The sequence below is a fragment of the Symphalangus syndactylus genome, chromosome 21 (genome assembly GCF_028878055.3).
Source record: "Symphalangus syndactylus isolate Jambi chromosome 21, NHGRI_mSymSyn1-v2.1_pri, whole genome shotgun sequence".
NCBI classification, from domain to species: Eukaryota; Metazoa; Chordata; class Mammalia; order Primates; family Hylobatidae; genus Symphalangus; species Symphalangus syndactylus.
In genome coordinates this window covers 85,526,333-85,549,685 of record NC_072443.2, presented here as the reverse complement: position 1 = coordinate 85,549,685, position 23,353 = coordinate 85,526,333, and the positions used below count along the sequence as shown (strand labels likewise).

The window sequence follows — 23,353 nt, the reverse complement described above, 5'->3', positions numbered from 1 at the left end:
ATGCATATATCATATGTAGGTAACTATCCTTTTATTTCTATCAATGAGATCATACTGAAACAACATTCTTGGTTTCTATTTTTCACTGACTGACACAGCTTTGAGACCTTTCCAGGCCATCACAGGCAGAGCAGGTCATTCTTTGTATAGCTGCATGATATCTTATTGTGTGTTTATTGAGTCAATTCCCTACTGTACACAAGTAGTTTGTCTCTGGATTCTTGTTATTACAAGCAACATAGTCATAAATATCTAAAAGAGAAATGTAAAAATAGGTTTGAGTCAATCCTGCAAAAGTAACACAATTGTCAAACTGATTAAATGAATTTAATATTTAATATTATGTTTTATATTATTAAATTTTTTTCAATATTTGGCAGAAATTTTACAGAAAAATTAAAATTCACTCTATAAATGGTTTGTGTCATCTTTGTTGTAACAGATTCCACAGATATTGATAAATAAGATCCATATTCAATGGATATTATTTCACACTTAAAATTTTTTTGACAAAAGAATGTGACTAGTTACGTTTCACTTTTATTGAAGATAGGCAAAGAGGATATACGATTCAAACCTAAGAGATGACTGAGTTTATTCTGAATTATCACACATTGGAACTAAAGATTGTGAGATATCTTTAACCAACCATCCTAAGACAAGGCTAAGCAAAAGTCTGAGTTTAGAAAAGAAGAAATTAAAGAGTGTCTTGATTTATTCTGAAGTCAGAATCTAACTCCTTCTCCTTTTAAGATCTCCTACTTCACAGTAGATTTTTAAAAATCTGAATCTTGCTTTCATAGTGTGGAACCAAAAGAAGAATTTTTAGTAAGGATTTCACCATTGCCAAAAATAGTTAGATGATTATTTCATGTTTTTTTCTCGATGCATTAATTTATTCATTTGCAATTGTGCTAGGAGCTAGGGATGTCAGTCTCTTCTCATTTAAAAAGCAGTAAAAATCCAAGAAGATAGCTGCTGTGGACAGGAGGGCACTTGGGAAGACTGCCTTGTAATTTTTAAGTAAGTTACTAGTTTTGATTTGTGCTTAGTGGACCACTGCATCTTGTCACTAGTAGCTGAATGCTCAGCTTCAATAACCAGATCTGATTCTCTGGTTCATTTAAACTGGGGTCCCATTAATGAAAATAAGATCATCAGACTCCACAGTCTTCTACAATAGTTATTAGTTAATGTGCACTGGGAATTGACAAAGTGAATAGTGTGAATGCATGGTTTTTGGAAACACAATTATTTTATTACTTTCATTAAAAGCTCTTGATCAAGTTATATGCTATTCAACAAAATGCACTACAAAACAGTTACAAGTTTTAAGGTTTCCTTTCCAGCTTGTGTGAAAACACTAGAAAGCACCCACAGAAAACAGCTACTTCTTTCTCTAGAGGTTTCACTGGGATCTCTCAATATGTGCATTCATAATAAAATATCACAATTTACATGAGTAGTCCATAGTTAATTAAAGAGAACACATTTTCTCATGCAATTCAAATCTCATTGTGGGGAGTCCACCTTTTAGAAAGACACAAAAACAAGTAGTTCAAATGAAGAAATATCTCTTGGCTTTCCCATGATTAAAAAGCCTGTCCTTGGGCATTATTCATTAGCTACACCTTTCAAATGGCTTACACAAAGAACAAGAATTATTACAATATTCACTGATAGTAAGCTTCAAAGCTCACAAATGTCAAAATCAGCAACTGAAAAGTATTTACAGAAAGAGAACCACAAAGTGCAATTTATGTTTGTGTAATCTTAGCTGGCATACATGTGCAATGAGATTTACTTAAGAAGTGCAATCATAAACCCTATGGTTACAAATGAATATAAATATAGTTGGGATTCACAGAGCAGAAGAAATAGGCTATTAGATGACAATTATTCATTTCTGTATATATGACTCAAGTTCACTATTATGCATTGAGAGCCCATTTATGGAAATTGCAAAATATATATTAATATCCTCTTATGAGTTGGGTTCAGATACGGCCTATGAAAAAGTTTGTGTTTAATTATAACTGAGTTAGTGATGCAATTAATAGTTACCCAAATTCCCATTTAATTTCACACAATATAAGTGTCCTTCAACTTTAAATTGAAAAAGACACTTAAAATATCTGGATATAGACTGGCACTTTCATTTAAAGACATAATTAATTCTTAAAACATTAAGCTAGAGAAAAAAGCATTTACAATGGCAAACAATTATCTGATACGCTTTATAGTTTCGCATTTGTTATTGAAAGTTATCATAACATATTAGATACAGATATAGCATTTGTTATAGAACACACTCTTATTTTATTCTGTGGTACATCTTCCATTCAGATTGAATTGCGACCCAAAGTGTTTACAGTAGCTGTCTGGGTAGTCAGATCTTTTTAATCCTTTTATGTATTTATTTTCTCAAGGCTCTTTAATGACCATGGATTGTATACAGTCTCTCTCTGTCTAAATATAGTATATATAGTACGCATACAAATTCCCATTGTGTGTGCCTGTGTTGCTATCAAAAAGTTCTAACTAAAGTTGGTAACTGTGGAAGCAGGTGATTGGGTACACAGGGGTTGTTCATCATACATTCTCTCGAATTTTCTGTAAGTTTGGAAATGTCATAATAAAGGGCTAAATAATGTATTGCTTATTTATACATAGTTGTGTGCAGGATTTATACTGAAAAGGTTACCAAATAGGTCCCAATTCTCTGGGAATATACAATTTAGGACATGTAATATGATGAAGATTGACATATAGAAAACCTCCCAAGAATAAATGAACATGGAATAAGTATAGAGAATAAAATGAGTTCACTTTTGAAATTTTCATATCATAGTCATCTCCCTTCTCTTGTTTCTCCTTGACCTCCTTCAAACTTTGACCACTCTCATCCCCATCTATTACCTGAGGATCACTAAGTCTTGCCAGTTTTCCTGGCAGTTGCTCTCAGGGCCATTGCTTTCCACTTTCAAAGCTACTGTGAGTCTGGGCCTTTGCCATTTTAAGCCTAGATTGCTGCAAAGACGTCTTAGTTGTGCTCCTTAATCTCTGGTATCGCTTGATTTCAAAATTCACCTTGAATCCTGCTGTTCAATTCAACTTCCTAAAACAGAAGTTATCATTTCTCTACCTTAGGATATTGAAGCCCATTTCTCTCGTGTTCTTCCAACACAGTCACTCTGCTTATACTAAGGCCCTTCCTCTTATTAATCCCTCAGTAAACTTATCTACCCATTTTGCTGTCTCTTTGTCTTTGCTCAGTCTTCTGCTCCATCTTACACTTCCAACAACCTCACATCTATTTATTTATTACAAATACTTATTTATATAAGTATAGGTTGGATACTTTCAAGATCTACTTCTTCCTCCATACATGTCCTGTGATTACCACCATCATTCTACCTTTCATTCAAATACTTCAGTGTTTGTGAGTGTCACCTGAACCACATGACTTTTGTTGGATAAGTGATCCAGTGGTCCATCCTAGGCCAATTAAATCAGAATCCCTGGGGCATAGACATCAGAAAAAAAAATTTTGACATTAAAAATGTCTCTAACCTGTAAGGAGGTGATTCTAACATATAGGTAGTTGAGAACCATTCATCTAGACAATATTAAATTTCTTCATTTGTAAGTACAACTCATTAATTTGGTCAACAGCTCTGGTGTCTATCACAGAGGTAGAACACCGGCAGCCCTGACATGTTTTGTTTGGCCCATGGAGTGTTTTCAAAAAATTTTAGACAATGTTTTAAAATTGGGAGATTTATCATAAACATTCACGTATCCAGCTCCTCTTGAAAAAAAATGGGAGATCTGGTGAGACTGGACCTGCCTTTTTGAAAGGCAACACCAGCCAGAACTGAACTGTGGCTCTCCCTTCTAGACTGAGGGAGCTTCCAGTTGGCTTCAGTCCCCACCACTCCCTACAACTCCCTCACAGGGGCTGAGTGTTAACTGCAATTTAATGTATTATTTGCACAGTGGTTAAAGTTACTGTTTCCTGTAATGCCATAACCATTTCTCTCACTGCTGAAGTTGAAAATATTTCTATGTGTCAAATACTCAGGCAACCAGCCCACTTTATTCATTTATGTTATCCTCCTGGCCTTGTTAGTAATCTGAGTTTGTAGCCCCCGGCCTGGTATGTGGCAAGTATACTCTGTTAAGTGCTAAGGATATAGAAGAATGAGGGACAGTGCCCTTTTTGGAGGAAGTCACACTTTATGGGGGAGATGCAGACATATTACACTTACAATTTAGGTGCCTGATTGTCTACCTGATTCTGCTGATCTTAGAGGATGGCCTCCAAATTTTATTTCAGATTGGCGAAGTTTAGTCATGTTTAGCAGCTGTGTGACATGTGGAACATCTGTCATTAGCTGACAGCTTCGTGGTATAATATCTGTAGGCTCATCTGTTGAAAAGGGAACACCACAGACAGCTGGAAATAAAGACAAACATTCATTTTCAAAATGTAAGCCATTTCTGCCAAATGGACATATCATATAAATTAAACCAATTAAAATTAAAGATTTTAGCATATGACTTTGTACGAGTTATTCAACCTTTCAGCCCTGATTTTCTCATCTGTAAAATGAGCATGATAATTTTACTGCTTACTTCCTAGGGTAGACATGATTAAATGAGATAAAGCTTACACTATATGGAGCAAGTTCAGAGAACTATACAATAAATAAGAGCATGCATTGGAAATATTCCATATTTTCTTTTCAATACTAGAGGTGTGACTTGAAAGAACTAGTTAGGTATGTGCCATTTAAGATTTCTGGGAGTACATCAGCTTATTTATATGAGATCAATAAGTACAAAGATATTGAATAACCTAAGCACCCACAGCCATTATATGGGTAAATTAATTTTTTAACTTTTTATTTGAAATAATTTTAGACTTTTAGAAAAGTTAAAAAAAGTTCAGAGTTTCTTCTTACCCTTTACCCAGCTTCCTCTGTTAACATCTCACCTTTCAATATTTTCAAAATAATAGCTTATTATACTTACAATGATATTTTATTTTAATTTCATTCATATATATTTATATGGATATATTAATTTTCTCTTAAAAATTGTTTTTTAATTGACAAATAGGAATTGTACATCTTCACAGTGATGTTTAGATACACATAATATACGGTGAACAGATCAGGGTAATGAGCATATTCATCATCTCAAACATTTATCATTCCTTTTTGGTGGGTACAGTCAATATCTTCCTATCTATTTGAAAGTATATAACATATTATTGTTAACTATAGTCCTCTTACAGTGGTATTCCTCTTATCTAGCCATACATTTGTATTCTTTAATAAATCTTTCCCTAACCCTCCCTTCCCCCTACCATTCCCAGCATCTAGTATCCTCTGTACTTCTTTTTACTTCTAAGAGATCAACTTTTTTTTTTTTATTATTATTATACTTTAAGTTTTAGGGTCATGTGCACAATGTGTGGGTTTGTTCCATATGTATACATGTGCCATGTTGGTGTGCTGCACCCATTAACTCGTTATTTAGCATTAGGTATATCTCCTAATGCTGTCCCTCCCCCCTCCCCCCAACCCACAACAGTCCCTGGAGTGTGATGTTCCCCTTCCTGTGTCCATGAGTTCTCATTGTTCAATTCCCACCTATGAGTGAGAATATGCAGTGTTTGGTTTTTTGTCCTTGTGATAGTTTACTGAGAATGATGGTTTCCAGTTTCATCCATGTCCCTACAAAGGACAAGAACTCATCATTTTTTATGGCTGCATAGTATTCCATGGTGTATATGTGCCACATTTTCTTAATCCAGTCTATTGTTGTTGGACATTTGGGTTGGTTCCAAGTCTTTGCTATTGTGAATAGTGCCACAATAAACATACGTGTACATGTGACTTTATAGCAGCATGATTTATAGTCCTTTGGGTATATACCCAGTAATGGGATGGCTGGGTCAAATGGTATTTCTAGTTCTAGATCCCTGAGGAATCGCCACACTGACTTCCACAATGTTGAACTAGTTTACAGTCCCACCAACAGTGTAAAAGTGTTCCTATTTCTCCACATCCTCTCCAGCACCTGTTGTTTCCTGATTTTTTAATGATCGCCATTCTAACTGGTGTGAGATGGTATCTCATTGTGATTTTGATTTGCATTTCTCTGATGGCCAGTGATGATGAGCATTTTTTCATGTGTTTTTTGGCTGCATAAATGTCTTCTTTTGAAAAGTGTTGTTCATGTCCTTTGCCCACCTTTTGATGGGGTTGTTTGTTTTTTTCTTGTAAATTTGTTGGAGTTCATTGTAGATTCTGGATATTAGCCCTTTGTCAGATGAGTAGGTTGCAAAAATTTTCTCCCATTGTGTAGGTTGCCTGTTCACTCTGATGGTAGTTTCTTTTGCTGTGCAGAAGCTCTTTAGTTTAATTAGATCCCATTTGTCAATTTTGGCTTTGGTTGCCATTGCTTTTGGTGTTTTAGACATGAAGTCCTTGCCCATGCCTATGTCCTGAATGGTAATGCCTAGGTTTTCTTGTAGGGTTTTTATGGTTTTAGGTATAACATGTAAGTCTTTAATCCATCTTGAATTAATTTTTGTATAAGGTGTAAGGAAGGGACCCAGTTTCAGCTTTCTACATATGGCTAGCCAGTTTTCCCAGCACCATTTATTAAATAGGGAATCCTTTCCCCATTCCTTGTTTTTGTCACGTTTGTCAAGGATCAGATAGTTGTAGATATGTGGCATTATTTCTGAGGGCTCTGTTCTGTTCCATTGGTCTATGTCTCTGTTGTGGTACCAGTACCATGCTGTTTTGGTTACTGTGGCCTTACAGTATAGTTTGAAGTCAGGTAGCATGATGCCTCCAGCTTTGTTCTTTTGGCTTAGGATTGACTTGGCAATGCGGGCTCTTTTTCGGTTCCATACGAACTTTAAAGTAGTTTTTTCCAATTCCGTGAAGAAAGTCATTGGTAGCTTGATGGGGATGGCATTGAATCTATAAATTACCTTGGGCAGTATGGCCATTTTCACGATATTGATTCTTCCAACCCATGAGCATGGAATGTTCTTCCATTTGTTTGTATCCTCTTTTATTTCATTGAGCAGTGGTTTGTAGTTCTCCTTGAAGAGGTCCTTCACATCTGTTGTAAGTTGGATTCCTAGGTATTTTATTCTCTTTGAAGCAATTGTGAATGGGAGTTCACTCATGATTTGGCTCTCTGTTTGTCTGTGATTGGTGTACAAGAATGCTTGTGATTTTTGTACATTGATTTTGTATCCTGAGACTTTGCTGAAGTTGCTTATTAGCTTGAGGAGATTGTGGGCTGAGACAATGGGGTTTTCTAGATATACAATCATGTCATCTGCAAACAGGGGCAGTTTGAATTCCTCTTTTCCTAATTGAATACCCTTTATTTCTTTCTCCTGCCTCATTGCCCTGGCCAGAACTTCCAACACTATGTTGAATAGGAGTGGTGAGAGAGGGCATCCCTGTCTTGTGCCCGTTTTTAAAGGGAATGCTTCCAGTTTTTGCCCATTCAGTATGATATTGGCTGTGGGTTTGTCGTAGATAGCTCTTATTATTTTGAGATATATCCCATCAATACCTAATTTATTGAGAGTTTTTAGCATGAAGTGTTGTTGAATTTTGTCAAAGGCCTTTTCTGCATCTATTGAGATAATCATGTGGTTTTTGTCTTTGGTTCTGTTTATATGCTGGATTACATTTACTGATTTGCATATGTTGAACCAGCCTTGCATCCCAGGGATGAAGCCCACTTGATCATGGTGGATAAGCTTTTTGATGTGCTGCTGGATTCGGTTTGCCAGTATTTTATTGAGGATTTTTGCATCAATGTTCATCAAGGATATTGGTCTGAAATTCTCTTTTTTGGTCATGTCTCTGCCAGGCTTTGGTATCAGGACGATGCTGGCTTCATAAAATGTGTTAGGGAGGATTCCCTCTTTTTCTATTGATTGGAATAGTTTCAGAAGGAATGGTACCAGTTCCTCCTTGTACCTCTGGTAGAATTCGGCTGTGAATCCATCAGGTCCTGGACTCTTTTTGGTTGGTAAGCTATTGATTATTGCCACAATTTCAGAGCCTGTTATTGGTCTATTCAGAGATTCAACTTCTTTCTGGTTCAGTCTTGGGAGGGTGTATTTGTCGAGGAAGTTATCCATTTCTTCTAGATTTTCTAGTTTATTTGCGTAGAGGTGTTTGTAGTATTCTCTGGTGGTAGATTGTATTTCTGTGGGATCAGTGGTGATATCCCCTTTATCATTTTTTATTGTGTCTATCTGATTCTTCTCTCTTTCTTCTTTATTAGTCTTGCTAGCGGTCTATCAATTTTGTTGATCTTTTCAAAAAACCAGCTCCTGGATTCATTAACTTTTTGAAGGGCTTTTTGTGTCTCTATTTCCTTCAGTTCTGCTCTGATTTTAGTTATTTCTTGCCTTGTGCTAGCTTTTGAATGTGTTTGCTCTTGCTTTTCTAGCTCTTTTAATTGTGATGTTAGCGTGTCAATCTTTCCTGCTTTCTCTTGTGGGCATTTAGTGCTATAAATTTCCCTCTACACATTGCTTTGAATGTGTCCCAGATATTCTGGTATGTTGTGTCTTTGCTGTCGTTGGTTTCAAAGAACATCTTTATTTCTGCCTTCATTTCGTTATGTACCCAGTAGTCATTCAGGAGCAGGTTGTTCAGTTTCCATGTAGTTGAGCGGTTTTGAGTGAGTTTCTTAATCCTGAGTTCTAGTTTGATTGCACTGTGGTCTGAGAGACAGTTTGTCATAATTTCTGTTCTTTTACATTTGCTGAGGAGAGCTTTACTTCCAACTATGTGGTTAATTTTGGAATAGGTGTGATGTGGTGCTGAAAAAAATGTATATTCTGTTGATTTGGGGTGGAGAGTTCTGTAGATGTCTATTAGGTCTGCTTGGTGCAGAGCTGAGTTCAATTCCTGGGTATCCTTGTTAACTTTCTGTCTTGTTGATCTGTCTAATGTTGATAGTAGGGTGTTAAAATCTCCCATTATTATTGTGTGGGAGTCTAAGTCTCTTTGTAGGTCACTCAGGGCTTGCTTTATGAATCTGGGTGCTCCTGTATTGGGTGCATATATATTTAGGATAGTTAGCTCTTCTTGTGGAATTGATCCCTTTACCGTTATGTAATGGCCTTGTCTCTTTTGATCTTTGTTGGTTTAAAGTCTATTTTATCAGAGACTAGGATTGCAACCCCTGCCTTTTTTTGTTTTCCATTTGCTTGGTAGATCTTCCTCCATCCCTTTATTTTGAGTCTGTGTACGTCTCTGCACGTGAGATGGGTTTCCTGAATACAACACACTGATGGGTCTTGACTCCTTATCCAATTTGCCAGTCTGTGTCTTTTAATTGGAGCATTTAGCCCATTTACATTTAAAGTTAATATGGTTATGTGTGAGTTTGAGTCTGTCATTATGATGTTAGCTGTTTATTTTGCTTGTTAGTTGATGCAGATTATTCCTAGCCTTGATGGTCTTTACAATTTGGCATTTTTTTTTTTTTTTTTTTTTTTTTGATACGGAGTCTCGCTCTGTCACCCAGGCTGGAGTGCAGTGACGCAATCTCGGCTCACTGCAAGCTCCGCCTCCTGGGTTCACGCCATTCTCCTGCCTCAGCCTCTCCGAGCAGCTGGGACTACAGGCGCCCGCCACCACGCCTGGCTAATTTTTTTGTATTTTTAGTAGAGACGGGGTTTCACCGTGGTCTTGATCTCCTGACCTCGTGATCCGCCCGCCTCGGCCTCCCACAGTGCTGGGATTACAAGCGTGAGCCACCATGCCCGGCCAATTTGGCATGTTTTTGCAGTGGCTGGTACCGGTTGTTCCTTTCCGTGTTTAGTGCTTCCTTCAGCTCTTTTAGGGCAGGCCTGGTGCTCACAAAATCACTCAGCGTTTGCTTGTGTTTAAAGTATTTTATTTCTCCTTCACTTATGAAGCTTAGTTTGGCTGGATATGAAATTCTGGGTTGAAAATTCTTTTCTTTAAGAATGTTGAATATTGGCCCCCACTCTCTTCTGGCTTGTAGAGTTTCTGCTGAGAGATCAGCTGTTTGTCTGATGGGCTTCCCTTTGTGGGTAACCTGACCTTTCTCTCTGGCCACGCTTAACATTTTTTCCTTCATTTCAACTTTGGTGAATCTGACAATTATGTGTCTTGGAGTTGCTCTTCTCGAGGAGTATCTTTGTGGCGTTCTCTGTATTTCCTGAATCTGAATGTGGGCCTGCCTTGCTAGATTGGGGAAGTTCTCCTGGATAATATCTGCAGAGTGTTTTCCAACTTGGTTCCATTCTCCCCGTCACTTTCAGGTACACCAATCAGACGTAGGTTTGGTCTTTTCACATAGTCCCATATTTCTTGGAGGCTTTGTTCGTTTCTTTTTATTCTTTTTTCTCTAAACTTCCCTTCTGGCTTCATTTCATTCATTTCATCTTCCATCACTTATACCCTTTCTTCCAGTTGATCGCATTGGCTACTGAGGCTTCTGCAGTCTTCACGTAGTTCTTGAAACTTGGCTTTCAGCTCCATCAGCTCCTTTAAGCACTTCTCTGCATTGGTTATTTTAGTTAAATAAAATAAAAATTAAATTCATCTAATTTTTTTCAAAGTTTTTAACTTCTTTGCCATTGGTTTGAATTTCCTCCCGTAGCTTGGAGTAGTTTGATCATCTGAAGCCTTCTTCTCTCAACTCGTCATTCTCTGTCCAGCTTTGTTCCGTTGCTGGTGAGGAACTGCGTTCCTTTGGAGGAGGAGAAGCGCTCTGCTTTTTCGAGTTTCCAGTTTTTCTGCTCTGTTTTCTCCCCATCTTTGTAGTTTTTTCTACTTTTCATCTTTGATGACGGTGATGTACAGATGGGTTTTTGGTGTGGGTGTCCTTTCTGTTTGTTAGTTTTCCTTCTAACAGACAGGACCCTCAGCTGCAGGTCTGTTGGAGTTTGCTAGAGGTCCACTCCAGACCCTGTTTGGCTGGGTGTCAGCAGCAGTGACTGCAGAACAGCGGATTTTCATAAACCGCAAATTCAGCTGTCTGATTGTTCCTCTGGAAGTTTTGTCTCAGAGGAGTACCTGGCCGAGTGAGGTGTCAGTCTGTCCCTACTGGGGGGTGTCTCCTAGTTAGGCTGCTCGGGGGTCAGGGTCCCACTTTAGGAGGCAGTCTGCCTGTTCTCAGATCTCCAGCTGCGTGCTGGGAGAACCACTACTCTCTTCAAAGCTGTCAGACAGGGATATTTAAGTCTGCAGACGCTACTGCTGACTTTTTGTTTGTCTGTGCCCTGCCCCCAGAGGTGGAGCCTACAGAGGCAGGCAGGCCTCCTTGAGCTGTGGTGGGCTCCACCCAGTTCGAGCTTCCTGGCTACTTTGTTTACCTAAGCAAGCCTGGGCAATGGCGGGCGCCCCTCCCCCAGCCTTGCTGCCGCCTTACAGTTTGATCTCAGACTGCTGTGCTAGCAATCAGCGAGACTCCGTGGGCGTGGGCGTAGGACCCTCCGAGCCAGGTGTGGGACACAATCTCCTTGTGTGCCCGTTTTCCAAGCCCGTTGGAAAAGCACAGTATTAGGGTGGGAGTGACCCGATTTTCCAGGTGCCGTCTGTCACCCCTTTCTTTGACTAGGAAAGGGAACTCCCTGACCCCTTGCACTTCCCGAGTGAGGCAATGCCTCACCCTGCTTTGGCTCACGCATGGTGCACTGCACCCACTGTCCTGCACCCACCGTTTGGCACTCCCTAGTGAGATGAACCCAGTACCTCAGATGGAAATGCAGAAATCACCTGTCTTCTGCGTAGCTCACGCTGGGAGCTGTAGACCGGAGCTGTTCCTATTCGGCCATCTTGGCTCCACCCCGAGATCAACTTTTTAAAGCTTCCACATGAGTGAGAACCCGTGGCATTTAACTTTCTGTTCCTGGCTTATTTCACTTAACATAATGTCCAGTTCTATCCGTGTTGCTGCAAATGAGAGGATTTCATTTTTTTATGGCTGAATAGTATTCCATGGTGTATGTATACCACATTTTCTTTATTCATTCATTTGTTGTTGGACACCTATGTTGATTCTGTATCTCAGCTATTATGAATAGTGCTGCAATAAACATGGGAGTGCAGATGTCTCTCTGTAATTTTCTTTTTAGTAAATTTTCTGTTCATGTTTGTAAGTCATTTTACTATTAGTACATTTTTCCTATTTACTTATATGACCTCTTTTATAGTAAATATATTAAGCCTTGTCATTTGCAGCAAGTGGGAATATAAATTAGTATTAATATCCTAGAAAGACTTTACTATGTGTACCAAAGCCTTAAAAATGTTCATACCATTTTACTCAGTAATTTCATTTTATGAATCTATTCTAAAATTAAAAAAATTAGAAACTCAAAGATCTATGCAAATAAGTGTTTATAATTTCTGAAAAATAAACAACTTAAATTTCCAGCACTTGAGGAGTGTTAAGTACATAACAGTGTTTCATGGGATGAGACAGTAAAGAGCCACAATAAATTGAATTTATGAAGATGTCTTCATGATATGGGAAAGGCTTGAGGTAAGAAGTTAAATGAAAAAGATAGATACAAAAAACTCTATCTCAACCATAGAAAATAAATTTATAAAATGTATGAATGGGTTGGGTGTGGTGGCTCAAGCGTGTAATCCCAGCACTTTGGGAGGCTGACATGGAAGGATTTCAGGCCCAAGTTCAAGACCAGCCTGGGTAACACAGCCATACCCCATATCTCTTAAAAAAAAAAAAAAATTAGCTGGGCATAGTCCCAGCCATCCAGGAAGCTGAGTGAGAGAATCACTTGAGCCTGGGTGGTGGAGGCTACAGTGAGCTATGATTGCACAACTGCACTTCAGGCTGGGAGATGGAGAAAGACCCTGTCTTAAAAAAGAGAAAAAGAAGAAGAAAAAGAAAAAAAGTGTGAATGGCAAAAAAGACTGAAAGGAAATATACCAAATGAAACTAACTTTAGGTGGTTAGCTCAAGCATAGTTTTTAATTTTATTCTTCACAATAATTTCTATATATGTTTGATTTTTATGAGTAAAGTTTCTGTTTTTAGAATGTAGTAGAGAAATTTTGTGTGTATATATGTGAATGTATGTAGTCAGGGAAATTCAACCAATCATCCCCCAAAAAACTTCCTTATGTACAATTCTCACAATTTATAAAAGCAAATAGAAGAGGTTTCTGTGCATCCTAGCCATGACATTTTTCTAATTAGATCCTAATGTCCTAATATGCAAAAGGAAAATCAGTCATCTAACTAAAAACTTAAATACTCATCAGCAATGCAATGATTTCTAAATGTCCTAATGCTCTAGTCATTAAAAATGCACTAGATTTACAAATATTAGTTTTCAGATGTTTTGTCCATCCATTCTTTGTCATCAACATTTAGAAAATGTATATAAAGTAACTGAGCAAATGAACTCTCAAAATAGTAAATATTTACCTAACTTCAGATATACTTGACATATACTTCAAAACTCCTTTGAGATAGAAAAAGATAATTTCCACATCGATGCCAATATTAATAAATGAAGATTTTTTAAATTAGAAGATGAAGAGAATTCTGGAGGCCAGTAAAAACCTGAAATAAAATGCTGTCTTCTGAACCCTATGACGAGAATCATGAAAACTTTAGCTTACCGGGCTTGTGTGACAAGTACAAGGATACAATGGCATACAAAATTTGAAATGTATGAACACAAAACTTGAATTTACAACTAACAAGAGACAGACAGCAAATCTCTAGTAACCGTAAATTCCTAAGCTTTTATGGAAGATACAACAAGGCAGGGACTATCACAAAACTGCGATCTGAATCTTAAAGAAACATGGTTGACATGCAGATCAGATTTCACATTAAAAGGCTCAAATCCAATCTGCATCATCCAACATCTTTCTTTTCTCTATAGCTACTCTCCCTTTGCACCTAGAACTGTTTCGCCACTTACTGGATTATTCTTTGAGGGAAGCTGTGAGCAGTATAAAACCTGCAATAAAAGGAGAAATATTTTTTAAAAAACATTGGTTGATTATTTTAAAATAAAGACTAACCATTAAGTCCATCTAGAACTACTAGCTCTAAAGGTTTCTCTGAGACTTTAACCAGAATGCTGATAGCGATATGGACAATTTGATTGTGGTGGACAAGCTTTTTGATAAGCTGCTGGATTTGGTTTGCCAATATTTTTGTGAAGATTTTTGCATCAATGTTCATCAAGGATATTGGCCTTAAGTTTTCTTTTTTTGTGGTATATTTGCCAGGTTTTGGTATCAGGATGATGGCCTCACAGAACGAGTTAGGGAGGAGTCCCTCCTTTTCAATTGTTTGGAATAGTTTTATTAGAAATGGTACCAGCTCCTTTTTGTACCTCTGGCAGAATCCATCTGTTCCTGGGCTTTCTTTTTTGGCTGGTAGGCTGTTTATTAGAGCTTGCATTAGTCTGTTTTTATGCTACTGATAAAGACATACCCGAGACTGGGCAATTTATAAAAGAAAGAGGTTTAATGGAGAACTCAGAGTTCCATGTGGCTGGCGTTGAGTGTCTGTGGGTTTTCCAGGCACACAGTGCAAGCTGTCGGTGGATCTACCATTCTGGGGTTTGGAGGATGGCGGCCTTCTACTTACAGCTCCACTAGGTGGTGCCCCAGTAGGGAGTCTGTGTGGTGGCTCCAATCCCATATTTCCCTTCTGCACTGCCCTAACTGAGGTTGTCATGAGGGCCCTGCCCCTGTAACAAACTTGTGCCTGGGCATCCAGGCGTTTCCACATGTCCTCTGAAATCAAGGTGGAGGTTCCCAAACCTCAATTCTTGACTTCTGTGCACTTGCAGATTCCTCAAAGAACTAGAGGCAGAAATATCATTTGACCCAGCAATCCCATTACTAGGTATATACCCAAAGGACTATAAATAATTCCAGCATAAGGATACATGCACGCATATGTTCACTGCAGCACTATTCGCAATAGCAATGACATGGAACGAGATCATGTCCTTTGCAGGGACATGGAGCTGGAAGCCATTATCCTCAGCAAACTAATGCAGGAACAGAAAACCAAATACTGCATGCTCTCATAAGTGGGAGCTGAATGATGAGAACACACAGACACATGGAGGGAGGACAACACACACTAGCCTTTCAACAAGTCTTTAGGAAGTTCTAAACTTTCCCACATTTTCCTTTTTTCTTCTGGGCACTCCTGTTAGTTCCAAAGTTGTTTCCACATTTTCAGGTATCTTTTCAGCAGTGCCCCAACTCTATTGGTACCAACTTACTGTATTAGGCTGTTTTCATGCTACGGATGAAGACACACCCGAGACTGGGCAATTTACAAAAGAAGAGGCTTAATGGGGAACTCACAGTTCTACATGGCTGGGGAGGCCTCAAAATCATGGTGAAAGGCAAGGAGGAGCAAGTCACATCTTACATGGATGGCAGCAGGCAAAAAGTGTTTGTCTAGGGAAACTCCCCTTTTTAAAACCATCAGATCTTGTGAGACTTATTCACTATTACAAGAAAAGCACAAGAACGACCTGCCCCCATGATTCAGTTACCTCCTACCAGGTCCCTCCCACAACATGTGGGAATTCAAGATGAGATGTGGGTGGGGACACAGCCAAACCGTATCACTGCTTCAATTTCAGAACTTGTTATTGGTCTGTTCAGGGACTCAATTTCTTCCTGATTCACTCTTGGGAGGGTGTATGGGTCCATGAATTTATCCATTTCTACTGGATTTTCTAGTTTTTGTGCATAGAGGTGTTTACACTATTCTCTGATGGTTGTTTGCAATTCTGTGTGGTCAGTGGTTATCATTTCTGCTCAAGTTTATTTGATTCATTTGTGTTTTCATCTTTATTACTCTAGCTAGTGGTCTATCTACGTTATTAATTTTTTTCAAGAAACCAGCTCCTTGACTCGTTGATTTTTTGAAAGGTATTTTGTGTCACTATCTCCTTCATTTCAGCTCTGATCTTGGTTATTTCTTGTCTCCTGCTAGCTTTGGGGTTTGGTTGCTCTTGTTTCTCTAGTTCTTTTCATTGTGATTTAGCTTGTTAACTTGTGATCTTTCTAGCTTTTTGATGTGGGCATTTAGTGTTATAAATTTCCCTCTTAACAGTGCTTTAGCTGCATCCCAGAAATTCTGCTACATTGTCTCTTTGTTCTCATTAGTTTCAAAAAACTTCTTGATTTCTGCCTTAATCCCATTATTTACCCAAGAGTAACTCAGGAGCCGATTGTTCAATTTCCATGTACTTGTGTAGTTTTGAGTGAATTTCTTAATCTTGAGTTCTAATTTGGCTGTGCTGTTGTCTGAGGGACTGTTACGATTTCAATTCTTTTGCATTTGCTGAGGATTTATGTGATCAATTTTAGAGTGAGTGTCATGTGGGGATGAGAAGAATGTATATTCTGTTGTTTTTGGGTGGAGAGTTCTGTAGATATCTATCAGGTCCACTTGATCCAGAGCTGGGTTCAGGTCCTAAATATCTTTGTGAATTTTTTGCTTTGATGATCTGTCTAATATTGTCAGCAGGGTGTTAAAGTCTCCCATTATTATTGTATGGGAGTCTAAGTCTCTTTGAAAGTCTCTAAGAACCTGCTTTATGAATCTGCATGCTCCTGTATTGGGTGCATATATATTTAGGACAGTTAGCAATTCTTGAATTGAACCCTTTACCACTACATAATGCCCTTCTTTGTCTTTTTTGATATTTGTTGGTTTAAAGTCTGTTTTGTCAGAAACAAGGATTGTAACCCCTGCTTTTTTCTGTTTTCCATTTGCTTGGTAAATTTTCCTCCATTCCTTTATTTTAAGCCTATGTGTGTGTCTTTGCACATGAGATGGGTCTCTTGAAGGCAGCATACCATGAATCTTGGCTCATTATCCAGCTTGCAATTGTGTCTTTTAATTGGGACACTAAGCCCATTTACATTTAAGGTTAGTATTGTTACGTGGGAATTTGATCCTGTCATCATGATGATAGCTGGTTATTTTGCAGATTTGTTTATGTGGTTGCTTCAGTGTCACTGGGCTGTGTACTTCAGATACACTGTACTTCAGTGTGTTTTTGTAGTGGCTGGTAATGGTATTTCCTTCCATATTTAGTGCTTCCTTCAGAAGTGCTTGCAAGGCAGGCTTCGTGGTGATGAATTCCCACAGCATTTGCTTGTCTGAAAAGTATCTTATTTCTTTTCACTTATGAAGGTTAGTTTGGCCACATATGAAATTCTGGATTGGGGAAATTCTTTTTTTTTTTTTTTTTTTTTTTGAGATGGAGTCTCGCTCTGTCACCCAGGCTGGAGTGCAGTGGCGCAACCTCGGCTCACTGCAAGCTCTGCCTCCCAGGTTCACGCCATTCTCCTGCCTCAGCCTCTCCGAGTAGCTGGGACTACAGGCGCCTGTCACCACGCCCGGCTGATTTTTTTGTATTTTTAGTAGAGACGGGATTTCACCGTGGTCTTGATCTCCTGACCTCGTGATCCGCCCGCCTCGGCCTCCCAAAGTGCTGGGATTACAAGCCTGAGCCACCGTGCCCGGCAGGGAAATTCTTTTCTTAAGAATGTTGAATTTGTTCCCCAATCACTTCTGGCTTGTAGGGTTTCTGCTGGGAGGTCTGCTGCTAGTCTGATGGGCTTCCCTTTGTAGGGGAATTGGCCTTGCCCTCTGGCTGCCCTTAACATTTTCTCTTTCATTTTGACTTTGGAGAATCTGATGATTATGTGCCTTGGCGTTGATTGTCTCATGGAGTATCTTATTGGGGTTGTCTGCATTTCCTGAATTTGAATGTTGGCCTGGCTTACTAGGTTGGGGAAGTTCTCCTGGATGCTATCCTGAAGTATGTTTTCCAACTTGGTTCCATCTCCCTGTCTCTTTCAGGTACCTCAGTCAGTTGTAAGTTCAGTCTCTTTCCATAATCCCCATATTTCTCAGAGGTTTTGTTCATTCCTTTTTTTCTCTATTCTTGTCTGCCTTTCTTATTTTGGAAAGATAGTCTTCAAGCTCTGAGATTCTTTCCTCCACTTGGTCTATTCTGTTACTGATGCTTTTTTTTTTTTTTTTTTTTTGTGAGATAGTGTCTCACTCTGTCACCCAGGCTACAGTGCAGTGGTGTGATCTCATCTCATGGCAACCTCTGCCTCCCAGGTTCAAGCGATTCTCCTGCCTTAGCCTCCCAAGTAACTGGAACTACATAAGTGCATCACCATGCCTGGCTAATTTTTGTATTTTTAGTAGAGACAGGGTTTCACCATGTTGGCCAGTCTGGTCTGAAATTCCTGAGCTCAAGCCACATGCTTTGGCCTCCCAAAGTGCTGAGATTATAGGTGTGAGCCACTGTAACTGGCCTGCTATTGATACCTGTGATTGCATTGTGAAGTTCTCATGTTGTGTTTTTCAGCTCCATCAGTTCAGTTATGTTCTTCTTTAAACTGGCTATTTTGGCTATCAGCTCCTGTATTGTTTTATCATGATTCTTAGCTTCTTTGCATTGGGTTACAACATGCTCTTTTTGCTCAGTGAAGTTTGTTATTAACCACCTTCTGAAGCCTACTTGTCAGTTTAGTCATCTCAGCCTTAGCCCCATTTTTGTGGGTTCTACTATTGGCTTCTGGGCATCTCTGTTATACTAAGACCATACCCCCTATCTTGTCCTGAGGTGATTTGCTAGGAAAGGGCATTTTGAGTTCATCTCCACTACAGGAAGGTATAGAAATAGAGCCTTAAGCTAATGAGATTTGGGTATGATGTGCATTCACCTGATTTGGAGATGAAAATAGAGGTGAGGAAACACCCAACATAAGAATACCAAATATTATTACAACTAATAATAAATACTAAAACCACAAAATCATTCTGATTATTGGTGGAGGTAAACTTGTGCACTGTTGAGGTCTTGAATTCCATCTTGTGTGACTGCAGCACAAAACGCCTCACTTCCATGGGGCTTCTTTTCCTTATTTGTCTACTTAAGACATTGGATTAGAGCATCTCTAAGGCCCCTTCCTGTTCAGTGAGTCTATTAAGGTTAGATGTCAGTGTTTCTAGATTCTCCGTGGCTTTTGAAGGAACAAATTTTCTTCACATTGCTTGACACTCTATAAAGGTTTATTGAACAGAGACAGTGAATGGATGAATAGTTAAATAAATAGTCAATCTTTAATTCATTAATTAATCAAACATTTATGATAAGTTACCAGTACCAGGTCATTTGCTAGAGACAAAAACATGAAAATACAGGGTCTATGCCTTCCAGGGTCTCTTAGTCTAAAATCATACCTTAATTTTTCTCTTCTCACATTTCTGAACACAGAATACAGAGAACACAGAGCACAGAATATTTGAGAAAGAGACCTGAACTGGGGAGTAAGGAAACCTGTATCATCATCACTGGTGTAGCATATCTTGCTTCATGGATCATCACTTGATCTTCTCTTTTCTCATTTCTCTCCTCTGTCTTCCTTTTACTTAACAATCTACACAGATATTATCATTGTTTGTTCTACTCCCCTTGTTTTTCTCCTCTTTCTCTTATCTATCTAAATATGCATTCTGGTTTTTATCTTAAACACAGAATGATATGAGTTAATAATTCAGTCATAGAAATGCCTAAAAATGCCAGCTCATGTCTCCTCAGGAGCCATAAAAATAACAAAGTAAATTGAATCAGTGTGCTTTACTACTTGTCCAGCAAAAGTCATTCCTCTGGAAAAGTGAAAACTGATTAATTGCTTGATGCAAGGTTCCAAAAAATTCACTTTCTGTTATATCCCACTGTGTAAAGAGAGAATAGAAAGGAATCAGGCAAAATCTCTTAGCTTGGGTGAGTTTAAGAAGTTCTAGACTGAAATGATGGCAGTTTAAATAATCCAAGGACAATAAAGTACTGAGCTCAAGTAAGCACTTAATACAGTACTTTTAAATCAAATCCCAGTGTGGAATTTAAGAAATAGGTTAAAAAGTTTCCTATGAAAAAGTTCTCAACACAGACTAATCAGTCTTTGCAGAATAAAGACAAAAGATATCTGTTACTTATTGCAATATAGATACCCTCAACACAGCCAGTCACCGAATCTTGGCATTCTTACTCCATGGCATCTCTTGTATCTTTCCTTTTTAAATTTGTCTCTCTTCTACCAGCACATGAGAAGCAGTAAACTGAAATAATTAGGAATATAAGCTCTGGAACCCTACTGCAAGGTTCAAGTCCTGGCTGTACTACTGAAGAATTGTGTGACATTGTGCACCTTACTTGACCTTTCCATGCCTCAGTTTTCCTACATATAAAATGGGGATAATAGCAACATTCATCTCACAGAGTTGTTATGAACACTAAATGAGTCCATATCTATAAGTGTTTAGAACTCTGCCTAGGTCACATCAAGAAGTAATGCTGTAATCATCACCACAATCATCATCATCACCATCTCCACTACCATCATTATTATCACAATCATTGCATCACTTCTACTGCCCACCTCCTTGACCAAGGACATTCAATTTGTCCTATACTATATTATCCTTTGTCCTTTTATGTGTAATTGTCTTCATAATGAACTCTTGTATTAACTTTTCTAATGTCTACAATTACGCATAGAACTCACAGGACAGGAACTGAGCTCTACATCTTTATGTCATCCCAAATATGCAGCCTAGTGTTGCAATATTGTATTATACCTTCTACCCTGCCACCATACGGAACTTGTTCCTTGAGCATATGAGATCCTTTCATGATGCCATGGCTTTATACATATATGCCCTTTCCTCTGCCTGAAATGCTTTTTCTACTCATTGTCCTATTTTCATTGTTTGGAAAATAATTACTAATACTTTTCCTTCAAGATGCAGTATAGGGCTAGGTGCAGGGGCTCACATCTGTAATTCCAGCACTTTGGGAGGCCAAGGCGGGATCACTTGAGTCCAGGAGTTCAAGACCAGCCTAGGGAACATAGTGATGCTCTGTCTCTACTCAAAATAGAAAAAAATTAGCTAGGCAGGTGGCACACACCTGTAGTCCCAGCTCATCAGGAGGCTGAGGCAGGAGGATAGCTTGAACCCAGGGAGGCTGAGGCTGCAGTGAGCCATGATCATGCCACTGCACTACAGCCTGGGCAACAGAGTGAGATCCTCTCAAAAACAAAAACAAAAAACGAGATGCAGTTTGGAAAGTTAATTTCTTAGGTCAGTATCTCCCAAACAGTGGCTTTGGACAGATACTGATCCAGGAAGTCATTTTCACTAGTCTATGGTGAAAATGTCAGCCTCCATTCCTAAATTAAGACCTTCCTACTTTGTGCCCCGTGTGTGTGTGTGTGTGTGTGTGTATGCGTGTGTGTTTGTGTAAATGTCCTTTCATTTAATGAAACAATCAGAATAACTGTAGTTTTTCTTGTTTGTGTGTTTTAATCTTCTGATTTGACAAATTCATATGTTGGCAACCTATGGTAGTCAAGTTTTTCTTAACTTGACAGGTCTGTGAAATCCAAGCGCCTCACCAAATGGCTCTCTCAAGTAAGGGGCAAGTGCTCCAGACTCTCCTCTTACTGCTAAGTAAGCTCATTAGTGAAGTTACCATTGGGATTTAATACACTATTACATGTAAGGTTCCTTGCCAGACCCTGAGCAGGGAAGCAGGGGCTGCATCATCCCGGTGTCTGATGAATAGAAGACAGATAAATGTTTAACCTCTGCACACTGCGTTATCACTTATGCACATCTATTTTTGTATTTGATTGGATCTCTACAATAACCTTATAGCAATCAATGAGAAAGCAAAGCTCAGAGATGTTCAGAACTCACACAAACCTACAAAGTTGGTGCAGGATTACAGCAATGGAGTACTGTGTGGGAACATTATGCCATGTCTTAGGCTCTACAATACCAACTTAACTTTTCTAAGATGTACTTGGTTTACACACTTTGTGTTTGCACTGGAAATATGATAATAGCATTTTACCTAATCAAGGAATAAGTATTATCCTCATTTTACTGATGAGGAAGCTGAAGCATAAAGATACGGTGCGTACAAGGTGAAGTACTGGCAGCTAAGATGAAAGGAATACGGGGTTATACACCACAGCACCTTGAACCACAATGTGCTTCCCCACGTCTATTCAGAACATTTCAGGCCATCTGAGAGGCTACATTCATAAGATTTCTTTTCAGGCCTTCCAAATACCTGAAAGAAATCACACCAATGCTCGTTCTTAGACTCCCTTACGGATTATCTATTCACTTTTAATAATATTAATTTTTAAATAAAATAATACATCTATATTATTTAAAAGCTCCAGTGGTACTATAAAATTATAAAAAAAATTCACTGTTACCCTTTCACCTAAGGCTGCCCTTCCACCTCCCTTATCCCGAAGTCTTGCAATGCAGAGGCAAGTATTTTCAAGCCTTTCAGTTATATCTTCTATGTCTTCTAGTGTTTATTTCCATACTTATACATAGTAGCCTTGTACTAACATTTTTTCACTTGTCAGTTTTGGATAATATCTCTGACTTCCTATTTTGAAAGAAAGAGGATTCACCATTCTTAAGCCACCACCCCGTTTTCCTTCCCTTCTCTCATCCTTCTAATACGATTTTTCATAATTTTTGGATAAATTCTTATTCAGTGTTTTACATTACTAAGATCATACTAAAAAGTTTATACTACAGACATATTAGAATGGTGAAATATCCAAAACAGTGACAACACCAGTAAGAATGTGGAGTAACAGGAACTCGTATTCACTGCTGGGGGAAATGCAATATGGTACAGCCACTTTGGAAGACAGTTTGCAAGTTTCTTACAAAACTAAACATGCTGTTACTATACAGTCCAGCAATCACAATCCTTGGCATATCCAAATGAGCTGAAAAGTGTGTCCACAAAAAAATCCACACAAAAATGTTTATAACAGTTTTACTCATAATTGCAAAAGCCTGGAAGCAATGAAGATGTCTTTCAATAGGTGAATGGATGAATAAACTGTGGTACATGTATACAATGGAATATTATCCAGTGCTAAAAAGAATTGAGCTATGATGGCATTAACAGACATGGAGGAACCTTAAAGCATATTACTAAGTGAAAGAAGCCAATCTGAAAAGGCTACATACTATATACTTTGAACAATGACATTCTGGAGAAGGAAAATTAGGAAGACAATTTAAAAAAATGAGTGGTTGCCAGGGGTTAGGGGAAGAAAGAAAGAAATTGCTGGAGCACAGAAGACCTTTAGGGCAGTGAACCTATTCTGTATGATACTATAGTACTAGACGCAGGTCTTTACCTATCTGCAAGAACCCAAAG

General features: G+C 38.6%; 1 protein-coding gene and 1 long non-coding RNA gene across 17 annotated transcripts in view; one reads left to right on the top strand and one right to left on the bottom strand.

The window, feature by feature from the left end:
• Nucleotides 1-23,353, bottom strand: part of CFAP20DC (CFAP20 domain containing) — a 282,643-nt gene that overhangs the window by 124,333 nt on the left and 134,957 nt on the right. For 11 of the 16 annotated variants that reach the window (XR_010118690.1, XM_055259701.2, XM_055259707.2 and 8 more), the window contains one exon: nt 4,295-4,459. The exons of 4 other annotated variants lie outside the window; for them this stretch is intronic. Coding sequence is in view for 11 of the 12 variants with exons in the window: in XM_055259701.2 (XP_055115676.2) it covers nt 4,295-4,459 (165 nt within the window). In the remaining variant the exon portion in view is untranslated. Of the gene's footprint in view, nt 1-4,294; nt 4,460-11,813; nt 11,938-23,353 lie in introns of those variants that run through there. One more of the 16 variants, XM_063630832.1, reaches the window with a different exon arrangement.
• Nucleotides 1-23,353, top strand: part of LOC129471280 (uncharacterized) — a 178,752-nt gene that overhangs the window by 53,889 nt on the left and 101,510 nt on the right. The gene's annotated exons all lie outside the window — the stretch shown is intronic.